Raw genomic sequence first — 22,595 nt, forward strand, 5'->3', positions numbered from 1 at the left:
CATTTGTGTGAGGTGCATGTGGCCTACACATATATATAGGAAACCAATCCACATGAAAACTTGTACAGTCCTACAGAATGGCTGCCTGTCTTGGGAAGCCATTCAAATAGGTGTAAATCATGGAAGCAATTTGATGTGAACTCCATTAGCATTATTTATTAACACTGCAAGATCTTTCCATTTTTAATGGCTTTTAACGCAAAAAAAAAAAAAGGCCCATTATGATCAGCTATATTTGGCCTTTAGTAGGACAAGTTGAAATGTACTCAGTGTTAATTTTGGTACTGAGACATATAATTAGTGTATTCTTCTGTGCTATGTGTTTTTTTGTTCGGTCCTTCATGACTTTGATATCATGACATTTTTTGAATGGTTTATCTTTGTTTACTTCTTGATTTGCTTCCTAAATAAATCATAGCAAACCTGAAGTTAAATTAGCCCTCTGCATGTATGCGTGTGTAAAGTCTTGATTTACATGCTGTTTGAAGTAAATTGCACAGACCTGGCAATTGCAAGTTACCAAAGTATTAGGGGACGCTTTCCTACAAAATTGAAATCAAACTGTTTTACTGCAGCAATTAAATGTGATTTATGATATAGTCTTTAATTATGTCATTGCCTTCTTTCTATTAAAAACAGAAGGAAGCAAAATGCATTCAGCTGAAGGAAGGAGAGAGGAAAAAAAAGACATAATTTAAAGAGATTATATTCGGACATGGATAAAAATCGCTTTTGGGAGATGTTTCTTTTATTGTTTGGTGGATCACATGGCCTAAGTGGTTGAAAAATTATCCAAAATCAATTATGTCTATTACATAAGAATACCACACCCAGTATAACCAGTTTTAATGAATAAACGGTGACTCACAAATTATAGACATTCTTTGAAGAGGTAGTATCTCAGGGTGCGATTCACTTTGTCTTACTTAGGCCCTTAAAATTTGGGGACATCTAGGTTGGTCAATGGTTTTCATTTTTTTTTTTTTAATGGTATCTTGTTCCTATGTAGACTACAATATTACAGTTGTTTGATGCCTTGCAGTGGGTATAAGCTGGATAAAAGTCCTTTGCAAGAAATGTTCTCTCTATGAAACCTGAGTTTAAAAAGGAGTACTACTTTCATTTCTGACATCAACAAATTCAAGGCATTGTGCAACTTGGAAAATGTTTCAGTTTCAAGCCATCAGTGTTAAATTGTTCCTTGAGAATACCTCTTAATTACTTAATTATTAGTTACTCTTTAAAAGTCAATACTAATAAAGCTGAACTTGGCAGTACTGATGGTTTTATTTTAACATCAACAAACCATGTAGTCTCGAAAATCTGCTAGTTGCAAGATCAGTCTGACAGCTCCATCCTGTATACCAAATCAATGTTGATTGCCACAGTGGCTGCACAAATAACTTAGTCAAAAGGCTTTCAGTGTAATATCCTCTAATCTTAATGTAATTTTAAGAGGTCTGTAAGGCTAACACTATCATCTACAATCTTGTGCTGAAGTTGGTCTCTTGTAGTTCAAGGATGACTTTGACTTATCTGAGTTGATCTATCTTAAAACTTTGTAACAGTCAAAAATATTCCACACCTTGTTTTGGATAAGTTTTTGTTGTTGTTTTGTTTCTTAAATTGCTTAGAAATAACTTTAGGAAATGAAAATGTGATTATGCATTGCAGTGTGTGGCACTCCTGTAGAGGAGCTATGCTGAAGTTTATTTCTTCAGTGACAAATCTTCCTTGGCTTCTTGAGAATAATTTCTTAGGAGTGACCTCTTTAGTTATATGCAGTTGTAATTTTGCAAGGATTTTTAGCTTAAAGGTTATTTGCCAATATATATGTCATCACAGTTTTGGAATGGGCCAAACTCTGGCCAGCTACCTTAGGAGAAAGAAACATCTCACTGTCTATTGCTTGTGTGACTTAAGAGTAAAAATAAAATAATTATACTCTGCAGTTCTACGGATGTCTGAGAAAACTCTAAAATGAGAATAACTTTTTGACTCCAAGAATTGATTGGACTCCTAGAAAAGAACTTAAACCCATTAGATTATTTTTGTAACATCTAGTTTTGCTCTCAATAGAGGATTGAAGTTCAAGTTTTTTACATAAGGTATTTTTTAATTTCAAAGCTAACTGCTTAAATTCTAGGTTTTCTAGTGGTAGCATGCATTAGCAATTTAGGGAAAAATGAAAGGGTGATGATTTTACAGCTCCTTAAAGAGCTGTGTCCTCTCCTACGCTCTTTTACCAAGCACCGTTCATTTGTTCCACCACTAATTTCTTTAATTACTGTGGTAACCAGTAAATTTAGTCTGGATGCACACAGATGCCACAGCACTTCTAATTGTGTGCCTGAAGTCCTGCTCAGTGATGGAGATGGTCAGGATCCTCTAAAGAAGGCTTGTAATAAGCTAGTGACTGACCTGGAGACCTCTGAACTAAGTAAAAATAAATGTCCTTCTTAGCGTTTGATTCCTGTACTCAACAGAGAGAAAAATGCATTTGGGCAGTTCTGGAAATTTTGTGTCCTACTGATTTGTGTGTGTTACTAATCTGTGTTGATAAGAAATCGGCTAAGTTCATTCACTTCAAGGGACTTGTGCAGAGGGGAGTCTAATAAGAAGAATCTCAATAAGTTCTGGCTTGAGAAGGGTACTGCATTGATAGTCTCTTTTGAGATGGAGTGGGTTAATGCCAGAAGCAAATTTCTTTTGTGGAAAACAGCTTTGCTGCAAACCCGCAGGCAATGCTTCTGGCATCACGTATCTTAAGTCCTGTATAAGGCATTGTTCTTGTTCACTGCTTTTCACCCCATATATATAAAGTAGCCCCACTAGTATAGTCTTACCGCTTGCCAGCTAGTGGGAATTGATGTGCATGTGGTAACAAAGACATGCCAGAGTGGTTCCTTAGTCATATTGCCTTAGGTGCAAGTGGCAAGGGGGGGGGGGGAAAAAACTATTAAAATATTTCATGCCGGATATTATCAGTGTACAAGCTGTAAAATGAAGTAGGAGATAAGACTCTTTTCTTAGCACTTCGGTTTCAAATATAATTTATGCTTTTCAGTATTGCTTTAGAAAATAAGTATTCCCACAGAACTTAGCTGAAGATTGTGTTGTACTAGCAGAAACTGTCTGAAGATGTTGGATGTGACTTCTTTTGGGGCACAGAGAACTGTTTTTTAAAAGACTCTTTAAAAATTAATAATAATAATAATAAATAAAACCAAACAAGAATATGAACTATGCATTGAACTGAAGAAATTTTTTGTTCTCAGATGTTCTTGCTAGTCCTGATTTTGTATGCATGTATCAAACTAACTCTCAATTATTATTTTTATAGACAGTTACTGGGAAAAGCTTTGGAACCAAAGACTTTCGAGCAGCTCTAGAAAATGGAGTACTGTTATGCGAGTGAGTATTGACTTATCTATGCAAAAATGCTTCAGTTTGCTGTTAGCTGGCCTCTTCCCTTCTTGGCCTGTTGCAATTTTTTTTAAGTAACCAAAAATAAATTTGAAAGCTGTTCTTCCTTCCCATGGCAAATATCCGCTTTCTAAATCTACACATTCTGTGTGTTCGATACACTTCCTTGTGTCTTAGCTGGAACATTGTGCTAATCCTCTGGCTTGTTGATTAATTATTTTGGCTGTAATGCTTATGGCATCACTGGACTTTCTCTTCAACTTATGCATGGCTGTGATCAAGACACTCAGTTACTTGTCAGCCTGGTGGTGGTTGTTTTCCTGTTTCTCCACAAGAAATTGTTGTGTGCTAGCTGTTCTCTAAATACTGAAAGAATTATTCCTCACAGAGAACTTTAAACCCATAGAACACTTTTTTAAAAAAGTACTTAATTTCAGAAATGAAGGTTATGAAATTGTAAATTAAAAATAGCATGCAGGCCTCTGATTTCATGTGCCCATTACTTACTGGTATTGCTCTTCAGCATAAAATATGAGAGGGGTTATTTTGCTATCTTATAATTATATCCAAGTTCCTCAATACCATAGAATCTATTGGATGTTACTTGACATATTCTATAAGCTGTTGTTTTGTTTGTTTTAAATTAAAAAAGTGTTTTAGGATGATAAAAGTAAATGGGTTGGATATTAGTGTCATGTACATACATATACATATTAAAAAAAAAAATAAAAATCAGAGTGGTTTGGGTTGGAAGGGGCCTTTTAAAGACTATCCAGTTCCAACCCCTTGCCATGGGTGAGGACACCTCCCACCAGACCAGGTAGAAATGTTTTCTTGTATGTGCATGTGCAGCCCAGGTTTCATTACCTTTAATACTGAATTAGTTATTGCTTTCAACACCAAACAGTACTCTGACCTCAACTCTTTCTAGAGTGCTTTCTCAAAAAAAAAAAGCTTCCTTCTATTTCCTTCTATTTATATGTTATAGACTTAGCACTAGTGGAACTTGTCTGGTTTCGTTGGTAGACTGAGTCAGAGGTGTAAAACATCCACTCATCAGGTCTCTTCAACATGTCTGTAATTTTCATCTGTACTTACTAGGTTTCCAGGACTGGAACTAGTGCTAAATCCTTATGGGTTAAGGAAAAGCAGGTGTGAATGTAATTAGAATGTCAGTATAGAGAAATCCTACTAGGGGTTTGCACGTGATGCTTAAAAAAATACCTTGATTCTCAGAGACTCTCTTAAATCAGTTCAACCAAGCCAACTTTCAGAAAATATTTTTAAAGGTACAATTCTCTGAGTTTAGTGTATATCACAAATAACCAAAGTAAAGGAAAAAAAACCACACCATTCCTGTATCTTTCTTCTTTAATATTATTGCATTTCTTGTTTGTTTTTTTTCTCCTTTGGGCATGTCACATTTCAGACTATCTTGCTAGTTGCTTCTGCAGTTAACTTTGTGATGTGAAGGAGATGATCTATTTTGAAGCGATGTTTTAGGGTTGGACACTGTATTTTTGTTACTTCTGTAATCAAATATATAGTAGACTGAATCTGGTAATAGCTTATACTATTTCTTTAGGTATGTACTTATTGGGGTGTGTGTATTGTATTCAGCTGTAACTTTTAAGTAGTGTCTTCAAGAATTGGTAATGAACTGATATTCTAACCCTCTGATATCTTCATTGTTGACATGTCTTTGGCAAAAGAATATAAGCTTCCATCTGCCAAATGTAAATCAGTTAAATTTATCTGTAATTAATAGCTACATGCAAGAAAAACATCCTATAATCTCTTCAGATGAGCAACTTGCTTTAGGAGGCATGCAAAATTTTTTAAAGGTAAAGACATCTAATTATGCTGCACTCAATCATACAGCTGTCCTCCCATATCATACTTTTAAAATTTAACATACTTGAAGTACAGGGATAAATGACTTCCATAGAAATTCCATGGAAATAGAGAACAGCAAATGTGAAAGGCTTTCCTATGTCCAGTTTTCACTGAAATAGACAGAATATGAGGTCTTAAACAGTGGAGATGAATTAAATGCAGCATTATTGTTGCCTTGGTTCCCCCATGCCATGACTAGTTTAATGTCCTCAGATGCATTTTCTCTGGAGATGGATATTTGACAAACTATAGCAGACCAGACCTATACTTCCACCTTATACTCCAAGGGTAGCCCAGTTGGCTTGATAGACCCGTTTGATGACCAAGTGTGTGTGTGTTAGCTGACTGATAAATCCTTTGATACTATACTAAATGTCTTTACAAATATCTTTATAAATCTCTTTTACTAAATACATTAGAGGAGGAAAGACATGAAAGTTCTCCCTATTTCATGCTACTTTATGTTCTTAAGTAAATAAAGCAAATTAATAACATGCATTTGGAACATTTAAGAAATGCGTGTGTGTGTATATATATATATATATATATATATATGAATTTCACCTCAACAGATCGCTATTTTTGTGGTCTTTAAATCTTTAAATGGGAAATTTGTCTGATTAACATCACCACTGATTTAGTAGAAACACAAATCATTTTTTCCTTGCACCAATCTAGGCATTGATTTTTTTATTTTTTATTTTTATCTCACTTTGCCATTGTCAGCAATCTTTATTTTTGTGACTTTAACCATTTTTGCTTCTATGGTCTCTTATTGTTGCTTTTTGGAAATCAGCTGAAAAAAGACTTAAAAAAAATTGGACAGGGAAGGTTGTTAATGAGTTCAAATTTATTTGGCTCAAGTAATATGTGAGGAATATATGCAAAGTAGTCCTTAACTTTAAGCATGAATATCACTGCTTATTATGTAACAGAAAATCATATGATTTATTTTCAGTTTGATTAACAAGATCAAACCTGGCATTGTTAAGAAGATCAATCGTCTGTCAACTCCAATAGCTGGCTTGGTAAGTAATGACAGTAATTCTATTACCTGTGGTATGATTATAAGTTCTGTTTCACTGTTTTTAATGTGTGCTCTTGCCTATTGGTCTTACATGGTCTCATAACAAAAACCTTCCAAGTGTGTAGAATGTTATCTCTATTTCCTTTTTTGTTTAAGATTTTGCTGTATATACTTTGATGTAGAATGCAGAGATTACCTGTGCTGTGATATGGATCTGTATCTTCAATCAGCTTGTCACCACATGAAGCTGCATCATCCCACTATCAGCACTGTGCACAAATATATACAACTTTAACTTTCTTTATTCAAAGGCCACCATCCTATATTCCATTCACAACCCACTTCCTAATTTCTTCTATTAGGGAATGGGCAGAGATGTTCTTTGTAATCTGAGTATTTTTAGAAGCTGCTTCTCCCCACCCACAGTAAAGCCTATGTTGCATTAAAATAACTCTGATTCAGAAATCTCTCTTTATGCTTCAGCTAAGGGATTTGTCGATGTTTTGGCTGTAAATCACATCATCTGAAGAAGGGGAAAAGTAATGATGGAATCACTTACACAGGAAATCTTAGACTTCCATTTGCTATTTGGCAAACTTTCTGGTCAGAGACTGTAGGCTAATTTTTTTTAGCCCTTTGAAAACAGAAAAGCTTTTGAGAATATACAAATTCAGAGCTTTTTTTTTTTTTTTTTTTCTCCTAGAAACAGTATCCTTCTTAGTTATTCCTGTTGCCAGGGTATCTATGTCTCTTAGACAGTTCTGTGACCAGAACTGTTTAGACTTTTTTAAAGACCCAAGGTGAACAGGGACAAGAAAGTAGATTCACTATGGTAAATGTACAATTTCAACATTAGAGAAAGTTACCTGAATTCTTAATAGAAGTAGAACACAATATTTCTCTAACTTGTTTTGTTTGCTCATCCCTTTAATACATCTTCTTTTGTAGGTCAGCTATGCAACTCTTTAAGAAAGAGTTTTAAAGTGTATTTAACTTGGCTAGAAGTCATAAGATTGGGTTAACTTGCCATATATCATTGCACAAGCTCAGAAAGTGTATTTCCACATCAAATGAATGTACAAAGCATTAGCTGCCTTTGTCCTAGAAAAGCTTTGGGTATTAGGTTTGTGAATAATGAGTGCTGCACATTCTTCCCTTATGAGGCATCCAAAAAAAGAATTCAAATTAAACCAAAATCATTCTGGGGAAGACAGTGAGGTTATTCTATCAGTAGTTTGGTTGCCTAAAGGGTCTCTAAAGTAGGAATTAATCCAAACCAGATAAATATAGGATAGATTTCATTTTTGTGGTGATTAAGTATTGTCTTGAAAGATAAAATGCAATGTTTTCATTTTTACAAGTATTATTTTGTTTTCAGATACAAGAATTTGGAGTATTCATTAGGTGTGTAGTTTGTCTTAGTTGTGGTGTGTTATTGTTCCTTCAAGTTGTTTCTAGTTCCTACAAGTCTTCAATAATAAAAGAAAGCAGAGGAAAGGTGAATGAATCTCATAAACCAAGATCATTAACACCACCACTAAATGGTGGTGGTGTTAAAATAGCAGTTCAAGATAGTCATTTAGACAGCTGATATTTTATGTAACCCCATGGAAAAGATTTTACAGAAATACTTCAGTTTCAGAAGATTGTGATTATTGTGGCAATAATGGGAAGGAGAGGAGACTTATTTTTCCAGACTTCAGAGGAATGTGTTCAATTATACCAGCTCTGGAGAGTCCCACTGTCATCATTGCATGTAAAACTCACTAAAAAAAAAATATAGTTTTGTGCACTTACAGAAACACAAGCATTAGTACCTGACAGGCTCAGGATACCATGGCTGATGAACCACAAGACTTAGTTGACATGGATCCTTTCCATCTTTACTTCTATACTTGAAATAAAAGTAAAGTTTCTTCTTCTACTGACAAATTCTCTACAGTGCTTGCTAGGATGTAGCTGGTAGGCTTGCTTGCTGTGCTCTAGAAATACTTGAATTGTTGTTACTTGCTTCTCCCACAAATCTGCTTCTAGGTTGTGTTTGCCATGGCTTCGTATCCACTTCTACAGCTCCCACTTCTGCTGCATTCGGTGTTTTTTGGTCATATGTTAATTGCTCCCCACCAAGCCTTTATGAGATTTACTAATACTGCTGGTAGGGGGACTTTTTTTTTGTTTCCTTTTTGTTAAGCAGGTGTGGACTTTATCTTCAAGAGGTAGGATTTATTTCTAACAGATAAACAGATCCCCCAACTTGAATTTGAGTCTCTTGATCTTTTGATCCTGTTCTTTCTACACCTTCTTCATGGTCCTCTGGACTCATGATTAAGGACTCAAGTCCATTTCCTAAAAATTTATTAATCTTTGGGCGTCTAGCATCCATTTCTGTCCTGTTGTTTTTAGTTAAAAGGGAGATAAAGATAAATACCTTTTTTTTTTTTTTTGGCAGAACGGAAGTCTGCAGAAAACAAAAGCTTTAAAAGATGTGTATGTATTTTCAAGTTAATGTATTTGGCTGCCATATTATTGTGGTATTTTTTCCCCATTTCCCTCTGAAAAATTATGTTCACTTCAAATACTTCAAATATTTGGCAGTGTTCTCAGTAGTGCAGAAATACAATGTTCAACAGACATCTTCAGTTAAATCTCCAGAAGGGTTTCATTATATTGTTTCTTTGACTTCATGGTTATTTTGAAAACAAATTTGAGTAAAATAGGAAGTGAAAGACTATATGAATAATGAAAGAGTCTGGTTTCTAAGGAATATTGTGCACTACACTTCATATTGAGGTGGAAAACTAAACTGTTTTTTGTTGTTTTTGTTTTTAATTAAGTAAATGCATTATTAAATTGTCACTTGCTTTTGTGATACATTAATGTTTAAAAAATATAATAGCAGCTTTATATTAACAGAATCACCTAAATTTCATGTTCATTTAAGACAACTGAAAATGGGCTTCAACTTTCATCTCTAATTTGAGTATACGGCTGCCTAGCAATTTTGGGTTTGGATCTCAGTGGTTGGGGTGTAATCATGATGGAATGGATAAATATGTGCCTTGATTAAATACTGAAATTAAACTTAGCATTCAGTTATCAAAAATGCTGAATTGATACTAGGCAAACTTAAAAATTCATTAAGCTATTACTGAAGTGCTGCTGCTCTATTTCAGAGGCATGTGTCTCCTGTTGCTTGGGTGATATCTATCAGTCATCTTATCTGTCTTTTTTTAATGTTTGTTTGGAAAACTGAACTGATACACTGAGGGAAGAGACCAAGACCGAACAAGTTGCAGGCAAGTGGTGGGAGTAGGAGGTAGAGGGCAGAACAGGACCATCTTTTGATGGTGATGAGAGGTGCTCAGGACAGCCCAGCCCTGAAGTGAACCTCTTATTCCAATGGCAATTAGCAGGACATGACTGCTGGGAACACCTTCTCCTGCAGCAGCACATCCTAGATCCTTGTGGGTTCCTTCCAACTCAGGATATTCTATGACCCACAGAGCAGTGTACACATTTGATTAGTCCTAGATCAATGCCAGCTTGCCCAGCTGAGTTGATGTGCAACCTTTATTGCTGCTTCAGAGCTGTGGTGGCAGTAACAGATGCCACTGCAGCCATCCTGGGCTCTCATGTCATTGCTGGTCAACAATGAGTGACCAACAAAAATCAACCATGAGTGACCAACATAATGTCAGCACAGCTCTCGAGGAGGTTCCTGAACAATGACACATGCAGCCTTCAAGGTACAAAGGACTAATTCCAGCAGTAGATGCAGGAGACTGTGACTTGCTACAGTTTGATTTTTAACAGCATACAGAGGGTGATGTGCTTGCAGGGTTCCTGAAGGGAGTTTGCTTGGCTGCTTACTTGCTTTAATTACCTTTAAAGGGATGGTGAAGGCAGCTAACACCACTAAATGAAAGCTGAGAGAATGTTATTTGTTGAAAACTTTGCACTTGAAATATCTTCTGGAGAATGAAGAACTGGTTTCTGCTTTTCTTTTCAGTTGTATAAAACACAGTGCAAAGAGCAATCCATATTTTTTTCCCTAGTACTGCAGCAAGCCAGTACAGAGTAGCAGTTCATGAAGCTCTTAAGCTCTTTGGTGTTTCTAGGGGACAGGGAAAGGGTAAGGAAAAGGTCAGAGAACTGTAGAGGATGGGGTTTCATTTTGCAAGGCAATGAAAGTGAAGTCTGCCTTTAAACAAACAAAAAAACACTTTGTGGTGCACGCTTGTATCAAATAGGCTTGCCTCAGGGAAATGTGATTTAAAGAAAATTCTCACATTGAAAGATCTTGCTGGGTTGATCTTTTTCCCCCTACTTTTCTCCTGTTATGGAGAAGACACTGCTTGTATTGATTTTAGAACAGCACAACTTGCATCTAGACAAAGAACTATAAATTTTATGCCTTGTTCCATCAGCATGATGCAACTGCACTTGTAATGTGGATAGCAGACCATTCACCTCACCTTCTGAAAAACTGCCTTGCACTAGAGAGCAATCCCAACTTCTCTGTTGCTTCATTTCTTTCAAATATTGTGCATTAAATGACCATTTCTAAATGTTTTTTTTGATGCTTCATTCCTTTTGCTGTTTCCCTAGCATGGTGTTAGTCCCGAGTTTCAGATGAAGGTGGAAAAAGTAATCCCCAAAGACCTTTTCGCTTTCCTTTTATCCAAGGAGAAGTTTTTTCTTAAAAACAAAACAAACCCCACAACTTTTTACTCTTAACAACAAGAACATTGTTTTACTTGCTGTATGGTCTTTCTTTCTTTTTTTTTTTTTAATGATTCTCTCCCTTTAGTAGTGAAATAGGCAGGAGGAAAAAAAAAGGGAAATCTTGAATCTTGCAATCTCAGGATGTTGCTAAATAAAAACTTGCAAGCTGATTTTGTTGGGAGTTCACAGGGAAAAATATAATGAATGCTTTCAAACCTTCCCCACCTTCCTGCCTCCTCCTCCCTTTTCCCCCTCCTCTACCCCCCAAAACAAACAAACAAACAAAAATAAGTCTCAAGAAGTATGTGTTTCCTGCTTTTCAGCTTGAATCCCAATATGTGAGATGGTTTGCATATAATCACACCAGGGAGAGGACTTTGGCCTAACAACACATTTTCCAACAGAGTTCTGTAGAGTGTTTTGAGATGCATCTTTAGTTGCAGTGCCTTTGTTCCCCAGAAACCTCACATTTCCAACTTAGTTGGCTGAACACAAAGAGCCTGATGAACTGGGGTGGAAGTCAGAAATCATGAGACAGTGGGAAGATGAATGAGTTCTGTGTAGCATAAGGCAAGCTTGACATATCTGTCAGAATAATTTGTTGCTCATTGCTCAGGAGAAATAGCTGTATGGTCTGTAGCAATGCAAAGTTTTTAATAAATATAAGCTTCCATCTGAGACCTGGTAGTCAAGAAAAAGTCAGTATCTACTTTGGGGGAAAAAAAAAAACAATCAACCAAAGCTAGCTAATGGGATTCCTGTCTTGCAGTGTCCTGACCTGGGCACTTAAGACCATCTGTCTTTCCTCATAACTAGCATTAATAAGGAAGTACAATGCTTTGCTCTGCCCTGTGGTCAGGAAGAGTATCATCACATCAGAGGTGTGAAGGCTGTGGTCAAACCACAGGGCAGAGTAGAGAGCTACTGTTTTTTTCAGAATTGTAGATGAAATGCCATCAGCACTTTTTTTTTTTTTTTAAAGCTCACTCCTCACTTCAAATGAGCAGAGATGTTGCTCACTAACTCTGTGTGAGAGCTGGATGGACATGAGCACTGAACATCTTCATGAAATTTGTTTCCCTTTTATATAAGAGAACTGTTCGTCAGTAGGCAGGTTTGAACCAGGTAGTCCCAGGTTTAAACATGTGCATCTGAAAAACTGTAGAGTGGGATTTTTTGTTGTTCTGGTGTGCAGCTGGGGTTGCTCTAGGGTGAAGAGTGTCTTGCTAGTTTTCCAAGTAGTACTTTTCGAACACTTAAGTTCCTAGTTCACCCAGGCCCAACATGCCCTTCTGACAAGTGCTACTCAAACATCATTCCATCTCTTTAATACAACCTAATATAACAGCACTATGTTATCTAGTGTATTTATTTAATGTATCAGAAGGAATTAATTCCATTTGTACCAAAACAGCCACCTGAAAAAGAGAGGGAGAGCCACTTTGTTATGGAGATCAACATGTAACTCCTAAACTAGTAAAGTACAGAATAAATAAAGGGAAGAAGGGAGAAATATGAAAGAAAATTACATTATACCAAAATAAAAGGGACATAAAGGCAAGGGTGGAGAAGATGAAAAAAAAAAAATACTGCAACTAAAAATTTTTTCCGAGCCTTTGTGCCTAATGCTTTGCAAACCTTGGAGACGCCCTGGTACTTCCTTATCAGTTGTCATCAGGTATAGCTGGCCAAAATTTTCTGTGGGAATGTTTTCTTGACGCAGTTTGTTTTTTTTCCTTGTTGGAGGAGAATGGGAATGGCAAGCAGAAGAGATTTTCACTTTGCTGTAGGACATCTTAAAACTTTTTTTTTTTTGAGATAAAATCCACATAACACTGAAACTTTGTTTTCATTTTATTTTTTTTTTTTAGGATTTGGCTGTGAAGTTCCCTCTCTAGATTATATAAATTCAAATTACTTTATATTTTTCACTTAAAAATTTTTTAAAAAATGATGGCAATATATTAGTATGTTCTTACAGAGTTTTAAAAGCAACTCTACTTTTCAAATATTTTTGAGTAATTCCTTCATGCTGAAAATCTTGACTGTATTCATTTCTTCCTACTTCTCAATTTCTTGTTTTTTAGTATAGCCTTTACGCAGGTCTGCACTTTGTCTCCTTGCATTTTGCTTTTTATTAAAAAATATATATATATATATATATATTTAGCTTATTTAATATCTTAATCGATTTGCAAATCAGAAGTTTAATAATGTGGATTATATTATGTATATATTAATAGTGTATATATTATATATTAATAGCAGCTTTTGTGATATGAGAATAAATGTATTCCTCTTCTTAATTCTATTTGTTATGGAAAATATGGAGAGGCAAATGCACAGATACATGGAATAAGTTGCATAACAGCTACTGTTGTTTATTTGGCCTTGCTACCAAAAAAAAAAAAAAGCTCAAACCTGGGTATAATTGCTGGTAGTGCAGCAGCTAACAGTATCCAAAATCTCTCATAAGAAATAGTTAGCCTCATAAATTTAGGTTGGGAGCTGATTAATGAATTAATAAGCATTTGACTTGCTCTGCTTGCTCGTCTGTTTCTTTTTGCAGTGACAAGAGGGCTGGATGTGCTGAGGGAACATTATACTGAGTGATGTGAATGTTGCTTTTTCTCCTGAAGGTTTAAGAAACCTTTCTGACAAGCACCAGGGTGTCTTGTAGCTAATGCGGTCACAAGCTCTGTCTCAAGTCCTGTCTCCATTGCACTGCCCCTCCCTCATGGCTGATCTTGTGAGTTTGATTTTCTCTTTGGACTGTAAATTCAGAGGTAGAAGTTGTGTGTGTATGCAGCACTTTAGCAAAGAATGAAGTTGCATAAGTACTATGTGATGTGCTTCACCTGCAAGCTGATTAGTCCAATGCTGCATTTTTGTAAGCCAAGGCACAAGATGATACAAACCTTTTTCAGAAAAAAATAATAATTTTAATGTGAAAACAAAAGGCAGAAGGCTTAACTACATACTTCTTGGATGAATATATACAGCAAGTTGTTGGAGAATTCAAAAGACAAATTTTTAAGAGACTTCTATCTAATTGGTGCAATCTTTGCTTACATGAATGGAGTTTTTACAGTAATTTCTTGTTTCTTGTGACTTCTGTCCATACTTCAATGTGCCTAAAAGTTGAGAGGAATAGGGAGAAAGTGAATTTGGTTTGATGGAACTGTTCATCCACTCCCATCACATCTGCTTTCCTTCATAAGGCACCCTGCAAATTTTTAGGCAGGCTTAGTAACATTTCAGATAGCAGAAATTATGTCCGTTTCCTCTTCATAATAGTAATCTATCTCTTAACATCCCTTTTATGCTGCAGGTAACAAAATACTTCTCAAAACTGTTATTTTCCTTTTCCCTGTGGGAAGCCAAATACTTTAAATAAAGAAAAGTTAATTGCAAGGAAGCTTAATTCTAAGCATTCATATCTTACTATGCCTTAAAAAGTTTGCGGCAAAGTTCTCAATGCCTTTTTTTCCCCTCCTCTCCTTCATATATTTCAGCGTTATGCCTAGCTTGAAACCTGTCTGCTCTGACAAATTACAGTTCTATTGAATATTGAAGAGTGTTTTAATGTAATGGTATGTTTATGGCATTGTTTCCAATAAGTGCAAAAACATCTCCAGACTTTTAAAAGGCTTGAACTAGATGAGGGCTTCTACATGACTGTTACCAAATAAGTGACTGGGATACACCTTAAGTATCTAGTTTTGTTCTGACAATTACATGGGAGGGGAAGACTTTTTTTTTTTCTTTGATCAGTGGTCCAGTTGAAGTGCTCAAACAAGTTTCCTGGATGTTAAAGAACTTATATTAGTCTAAGGAAATATATTTTCAGCTGTGAAGTGACAGAGGGATGGTATTTCAAATATAACCATCAGTGTGTTGCATTTTTTTTTTTACTTAAGGAATTGTAGTGATTTTTTTTCAGCACTATGATAAAATGCAATTGAAAATTAGCATGTGTATTTCCAATGTAAAAATTAGACACTTTATGAGTTTGAAGTAAAGGTAACTAAACAGATTACCTGAAATTTGGAGAATAATGGAAAACAAAATGAAAATGCTGACAATTTATAAATTGATTGTTTTTTAGAAACCTGATCACTATTGCATAAGTATTTAAGGAAATTTTTACCTTTGTATTTAAAAAGCTTTTGAAATGTTAGTTCTCAAAATACTTCATGAGAGGGTATTTACCATTGTTTCAATTCTACACCCCAAGCATGCAGAGCATGGGCAGAGGAGTTTCAATGGCTTTCCTGAAATCAACCAGGAAGGTCAGGACAGGGATGAAACTTCTAATTTTTTCAATTCTCTTGAACTATACAACAAGACAAAACATGTTTGTAGTGAGTATAGAGAACTTAAAACTGTAAATGAAATGTCAGGAATGATGCGGGAATGTACATAGAACTATAAATCATTTATTGTATTCTTTCTGCTGTCTTATGGGAAAGAGAAATACGGTTTGTATGAAAATACCCTTGTTAGACAATTAAGAAAAGAGGGCTGTATACTAGAAAGGAAGTATGGTTATTAATAGTTAGGGATGATATTGTTCTATAGTTTTTCAATGGCTGATAGTGGGAGTATGTAATCACTGAAGTGGTTTACTGATGTTTTGTGCCCTTCTGCTTGAAAACATATGGCATGTTTCAGCCTTAGCTATGAATTTCCTTTAATTGTTTTCTGTTGCTGCCTAAACACTTTGAAATGTAGGGTGTGGAGAAAGGGGAGGTTGATGCAAACTCTTTGTGACATTTTTAGTAGCTGCTCAAGACTTCTATCAGGCAGAACGAAACCCAGCTGCTGTAATAAACTGAGTTTTGGAAGGTGAAGATGAAGTGAAATGTATCCATAAAGACGTAAATAGTGAGAAATTTATTTAGTTGAAGACCCCAAAGCACACACCTCAAGAAATGGTAGTTCAACTGCTAGCCCTGAAATCTCATCAAGAGGTGGTAGGGGCTGTGCATATTGGTTCATCTCTGTGAATTCGAGACTGTTTTGGTAGGTTTTAAATGAGACTATGTTCCAAACTGATGTGTCCAATGAGTTACTAGGAAGAGATGTCAAAATGCTAATTAGGTAACAAGAATTTTAAAACAGTAAAATAATATTACTGGCTTCAAGAATTTTCTAATAGGGAAAATTTTTGTCCCTCCTCCATCTCTAAACTAAAGCTCCAAACAAGTATGACCTTCTTCCCCTCAACTTGCCAGCACCTAACAAAATACATAAATATGGTTGTAAAATAAACTGCAAAAAATTTCCGTTTCTCAACTCAATCAGCTGTAATCTGTGGTATGCTCTCTGTATACTCTGTCACTTGCGTGATATTTTTATTTTCTCAAATATCTGATGACTGTTTCTGTGTTTGTAGAGAAACATTCCTTCCAAACTGGAAAGAAATGTTAACCATGTAGAAAAGGTACACACCTTAAATTAAACTAGTGACGTTTGTAATCTGATTTCTTTTACCTTTGCCAAAGAAATGCGGATTTGAGACGTCTTGCAGTAGGCAGTGTATTTCAGTGTTGAATCTTCATAGGGCAAACGCTACAGTACTTTTCTCCCTGTCTTTTCATATATTTATTGCTCTGAATTTTAAACACCGCACATCAATTTCCAAAGAAACTAGATGTTAATTGCAGTGGTGACAATTTTTTATTTTTTTTTTGTGGTATCAGTGCTGGAGCTGTATATCTATGTTACTCACTGTTCTGTTTGGTACACATTCTTCATACCACATCTCTCAACGCCTGTCTGAACACCTCTGCACCCATGTGCCTGTGCTGAATCACCCTCTGGTAATGTGTGTAAAAGCTAGTAAACATTGTGCCGACACCTAACGCGCAGGTTCCATAAGAAACAAAACAAACAAAGTGGTGGGATGCTGCTCCTCTGCTGTTGGGAAACAAAAGATGTCTATCTGTGGCTGCTGAAGAAGGACAAGTTAAAGGGAGCTTCCAAATTCTTTTAAGACCAACTATTAAATCACAGTTGAAAATCAGAAACCATGTGAACTGAGGATCTGAGGAATTTTCTCTATTTCAAGTCCTCTGGGCAATCAGTGGGGCTGAGTTTCATCTATATCAAATGGTTAACCTGTATGAAAAAAAAAACAGAAAAACATGTACATCAAAAAAAACAGAAAAACATGTACATCAAAAAACAAACAAACAAAAACAAATGTGGGGGGAGGGGCAAAAAGGAAAAGCAAGCTCTGCCAAAACTTTCAGTGTTTCGAGAACAAGAGTTCTTATTTTATTAGTCATTAGGCTTCAGGGGAGTTTCACCTTTAAGAGGATTACTGTCACCCCAACTCTGTATAGTTGGATAAATTGGCATTAGAGTGTTTTTACACACTTTTCTTGTAAAGTCTGTTGCTTTTTATAAGTTGTTCAGAGTGAAAAGTACATCACATTTATTTATTTATTTGACTTTGATTGGAATGTGTGTGAGTGGTGGGAAAGTTAAGGCTTGTCTAAACAAGGAAATAGCTTGGGATGCTATCCCATAGCAACTTTTTGAGCCTACATGTATATTTTCTTTATAGTCAACGTGACTGATACTGAGTGAGTTAAATTCCCTTTATATTGTCCCAAAAATTGAATTCCCTTTATATTGGCCAAAATGAGGTTCAGCTGAGAACTGCACTGAGCTTTCCTGACTGGAAATGTCTGTCTGCCCAGGGTGTCAAAGTGCTGTACTTTTGCCCTTCGCCTCTCTAGTTTACCTTATTTGGTAACAGAGACATCCCTGAAACACACCTGCCCTTTACGACTTGTCAATTCCTCTTATCACTGAAGTATTCATTTGGAGTATATGCTGTTGCTATATTGCCTTAGTGAAGTTTACACTGCAACATGATAGAGGTGGGGTAGGCCTAGAAGGGACTTCAAGTCCTTGAGGCCAGTTGGTCCCTTCCTGTGTCAGGCATGTAGAACACTATGAACATGGAAGTCCTACCTCAAAAAAGAAAATGAGTGTTTTTTTGTTGTTGAGATTAAGGTTAAACAACAAAAATATACATTGCTTCTGTTGGAAGTAACTCATGGAGCTCAGTGCTGCAAGAGGTTGCAGACGTTGACTGGGTAGAGCAGGTCTTCTGCTGGCTGTTACCCACAGTGATGGGGAGTGCTGGGGCTGAGAAATGAAGCTGGGGGAAGGTCTTTCATTGCACATCTCATATTTTATACGTGTCCATAACCAGCTGCTATCATCACATTTACAGTGGGAGATTTTTGGGATGGATGGGCCTTTTTGTCTGAAACCAAAGTGGTTATTTTCTAAAACTGTTTCAGAAAGCGGTTTCCATAATAGTTAAACTCTACTGAGACCTACTGCAACAGCTGCAGGTGAGTGAACTGCAACAGCAAAGAGGAATATTATTCTTCTTAATTATGATTTAAAATTATTGTTGCTTGGAACAGACATTTCATGCCAGCATTCTGGCAGCATGAGCACAACAGTTTTGAGGGGAAGACTGGGAATGAGTGTTTGAATCTTTGGAGAGTTTGTTCCTTGTATCTCTAATCGTGCACAGAGCTAAGCAGTAGGGAAGACTTGTCTGTCAAGGATCACAATATATTCAATATATATTCACAACTTTATTATTCTACATTATATGGAAAAACAGCGGAGAGCACACAGAGGGGAGTGGTAAAGCAATTAGCACTGTTTCAGATCTTTGGCCAATGTAGGGCTCCATGCATGCTGCTATAGGTGGGATAATTTACAGAACAGAAGCTTTGAAGTCATTTTAAGTTTAATTAGGCTTGCAGGATTATTTTTTTTTTAACTTTGGGACCAAAAAGGGAAAAAGTAGTTCAGCTATTCCACCCACTCTTCCTACTTCCAGTTCAAGACTGAACCCGTTAGCAGCCTTCTACAGAAATAGCAAGAGCTGTAAGAGCTTGGGCCGTCACATTTTGTAGATGGGACGAACGTGTGGCAGGCACTCGGCAGTCTGCCGTGCAGGGCCTAGGTGGTAATTGCAGTTCCTTGCTCCTAGGCCTGTGGTCAGACCACAAGGTTCAACCCCATTCTCTGTTTTCCCCCCTCACTCCTGTTACCATCTCCCCACACCCACAACAAGTGCTAATAATCGAAACATAGCTCCGAGGAAGAGCAGGTCACCCAACTCGTTGAACGAGATCCTTTTGCAGGTTTCTTCCTTTACCCCACCTCTGAATATAAACAACGTGTAGCTGTGTTGTGATGCTGTTGCAAAACACAGCTCTATATTCTGTATTGTACTGATTTAAGCCAGCTATTGTGGCTAGTAAGATACTATGTACATGAAAATTGTATGATACCTTAAAAACAAACTGAAACCCACCCTCTTTGTCATAAAAAAAAAAAAATAAAAAATAATTAAATTCCCTTTCTTGAGGGAATGCAGATGTCAAGAACTCTTTCTCATGAAGGAGATAATAGCATAAGCTTTCAAGATTGCTCCAAATGCTTCCATAAACATAATGCTAAGGAACATATCTGTTAAACATGGGCTATTCAGATAGTTCTTCAGAAGTTGTTAGCCAAAAAAAAATATTGCTCTCTCTTCTGAAAATGTCAAAAGTTTTTTGTTGCTAGGCTCTGTAGGTATTGGGTAGCATTTTTTATTTTTTTCTTTTCCTTTTCTTTCCTTTTTTTCTCCTATTTGGGAGCCTGGGAATTGAAAACAACTTCTGGCACCAAATCAGAGTCTGGATGATGCTGTAACATTTCAGTGCAAATCTGTTCCATGGTACTGAGAGCATAGAGTGCTGGTATGAAATTCTGTTCCCTTCCTTCCACATCACCCTCTGAAAAGAGGAGGAAAAACAAAACAAAACAAAAAACCTAAAATCTAACCCCAACAACAATAAAAACTTGAATGGCTAAAGAAGAGCTATAAGTGAAGTGGTAGGCATTTTGCATAAGAGTAGGAGGCAACATGGAGGATTGCTTTTTGTTTATTGACCTATCCAGCCTGGAAAAACAGAAAAACACCATGTTACAGTGTTTTTCTCCCAGGTGCCAACAGAATCAAAAGATGTGCCATAACTTGTATGCATGCAAGATCTCCCTGTGTTTTAGTGCATGTGTAGCTTCAGAGAAACAGTTAACTAAGGAGATGACAGGCTTACCACACAACATGACTGCACCCTAAAGAAAGCAAATGTATTTACACGCTTCTTTAAATTAATATTCCTGCCTCACCCAGATAATCATGATAATGAGGGATTTATTTTTTAATTAAATTGCAACTCATATATGCAAGCTGAATTTAGCGTGCTCTTGCATTGCATGTATAGCCAAAATAAGATGGTGGTTGCACATCCTTATGTGGAGACCTCTCTTCATTCCCTTTCACTTTGTGTTCTTGCATTGTTATATGATACATTTATTTCTTTTTTTTTTTTCATATTTTACCCCCTATTCTTCATTTCTCTTTTTCTGCTTAAGGCAGATCCTTTTTCACCTTCCTTGATCCTTTTGAATCTTTACTTTTCTTTATTTTCAATTCCCTGTTGCTCGTACTATTTTTTTCAATGTAAACCTTCTTTTTTTTTTTAAAAAACAAACAAACAAACAAAAAAACACAAACACAACAAAAACAAAATCTTTAGGAGCCTGTGTACTTCCCCACTACCACCAGTGCTGTATGTCTGTCTTTATAGTGTTGCATCACCATCTCAAACTTTTACCATGTTGATGTCTGGAGCTGACCACAGGTGCCAAACACAGCACTACTGTCATTTTTGATCCCCTTTTAGAATTAATATTACTTTTAAAGGAATTTGTCCACGTTCTCATGTTTTCTTACACAGTGACTGGTTCTTTGCGTTCTGGAGGGTAGGGATGGGAATGAGCAGCCCAGGATGCCACCACTGGTCTGGAAGCCCTGCCTTTCCAGCCCTGTTCATCTGCTGGAGCTAGAGGGCTCTGGCACAGCCCCTCTGCCCTTTGCGTAGAAGCAGAAGTAGGGCTGAGGCCCAGCAAGAAACAGCAGGGAAGTAGCACTGGTGGAGAAGCTCTACCTCTTTCCTCTCCTCCTGTCAGTGAGTGTGCAGGAGTGATGAAGGCAGCCCTGCTTTGCTAGGATATCAGAGGGAGGGTACAGACCACAACCTTAACAGCATTTTATCTACGTGAAAGTGAGGCATGATGAAGACAAAGGCTGTTCCTTACACTGGAATGCCATCTTGTCTTATTTTCAATGTTGGTTAGAGGGGGATGCCTTGGCAACAGGCAGAGAGCAGGTTCTGTGGTCTCTGATTCCCTGTAGGCACCAGAGAGGCAGGTGTATGCCTGAAAGTGTGTGGTATCGTTTGTCATTCCTTCGAACTGCAGGGTTTAAATGCCAGCTTGTGGATGACCTGCTTCCCACTGCAGGCTGGGTCTCTCTCGTGTTACAACTTTGCAGAGGTTTTTGGGTGCGGTTTACTTTGAAGTTTGCGGCAAAAATGAAATGCTAAACGGTAATAGCTATACCTAGTCAGCGTTCTGTGGTGTGCTTTTAATGTAAGCCTGTACTGCTTGTGGGAAACTGAAGTTGTGCTTGGAGCATCTGAAATGCTTTACTGTTTCCTCATGTACATAGATAGTCTAGTGAAAAAAAACACAACTTGTCCTCCCAATCTCCTTCTGACCTCCCCACCCCCTCCCACTGAAACACTTAGAAAAAGTAATAACATACCCAAAATGAATTGCACTTGAATTTTGTGGTTAACACTTCAGGCTTTATTTTTGTTATGATTTAAGAGGTGTAATCGTGTGATGCTAATTCCAACTTTAGATGCTCATGGACATGCATTGATAAAGTTCTATACTGAAAACATCTAGTTGATTTTTGTCTCCTTCCTTGTGACATTATGCCTTGGGGCTGGTCAGCTCTTCTCTTCCCTTTGCTGTTACTCCCCTTGTGTGTGTAGGTGGCAACAGTATTGTTTCTCATGCTTTGTAGACCCAGGGACCTACAGGCCAGTCAGTCTCACTTCTGTGCTTGGAGAGACCATGGAGCAAATTCTCCTGGAAAACTATGAAAAAAAACCCACAAAAAACTATGCAAAGGTACATTGAATATAAGGGGGGAATTAGTTATAGCCAACATGGCTTCACTCAGGGTAGATTGTGTCTGACAGATATGGTGGCCTTCTACAATGGGGTTACAGTATTGGTGGATAGGGAAAGAGCAACTGGTGTCACCTACTTGGACTTGCACAAGCAGTAGTTGGATGTGATGATCCCTGTGGATCTCTGCTGACTCAGGATATTCTATGATTTGATGCTATTCTTAGCATAGACCTTATAGCAGCCTTCCAATACATGAAGAGGGCCTATAGGAAAGCTGGGGAGGGTCTCTTTGTCAGCAAATGTAGTGATAAGACAAGGAGGAATGGCTATAAACTAAAAGAGGGTAGATCTAGATTTGGCATTAGGAAGAAATTCTTGACACAGAGGGTGGTAAAGCACTGGAAGAGGTTGTCAGAGGAGCTGTGGATGCCCCATCCCTGGA

At 37.0% G+C, this 22,595-nt stretch overlaps 1 protein-coding gene across 26 annotated transcripts in view; it reads left to right on the plus strand.

Annotated features, from left to right (window-relative positions):
* LMO7 (LIM domain 7) overlaps positions 1-22,595 on the plus strand; it is a 129,478-nt gene that overhangs the window by 31,402 nt on the left and 75,481 nt on the right. For all 26 annotated transcript variants that reach the window (XM_068676252.1, XM_068676281.1, XM_068676334.1 and 23 more), the window contains exons 2-3: positions 3,344-3,414; positions 6,281-6,350. In XM_068676252.1, the coding sequence (XP_068532353.1) occupies positions 3,344-3,414; positions 6,281-6,350 (141 nt within the window). The remainder of the gene's footprint in view (positions 1-3,343; positions 3,415-6,280; positions 6,351-22,595) is intronic.

This window comes from Anas acuta, chromosome 1, assembly GCF_963932015.1.
Source record: "Anas acuta chromosome 1, bAnaAcu1.1, whole genome shotgun sequence".
Lineage (NCBI taxonomy): Eukaryota > Metazoa > Chordata > Aves > Anseriformes > Anatidae > Anas > Anas acuta.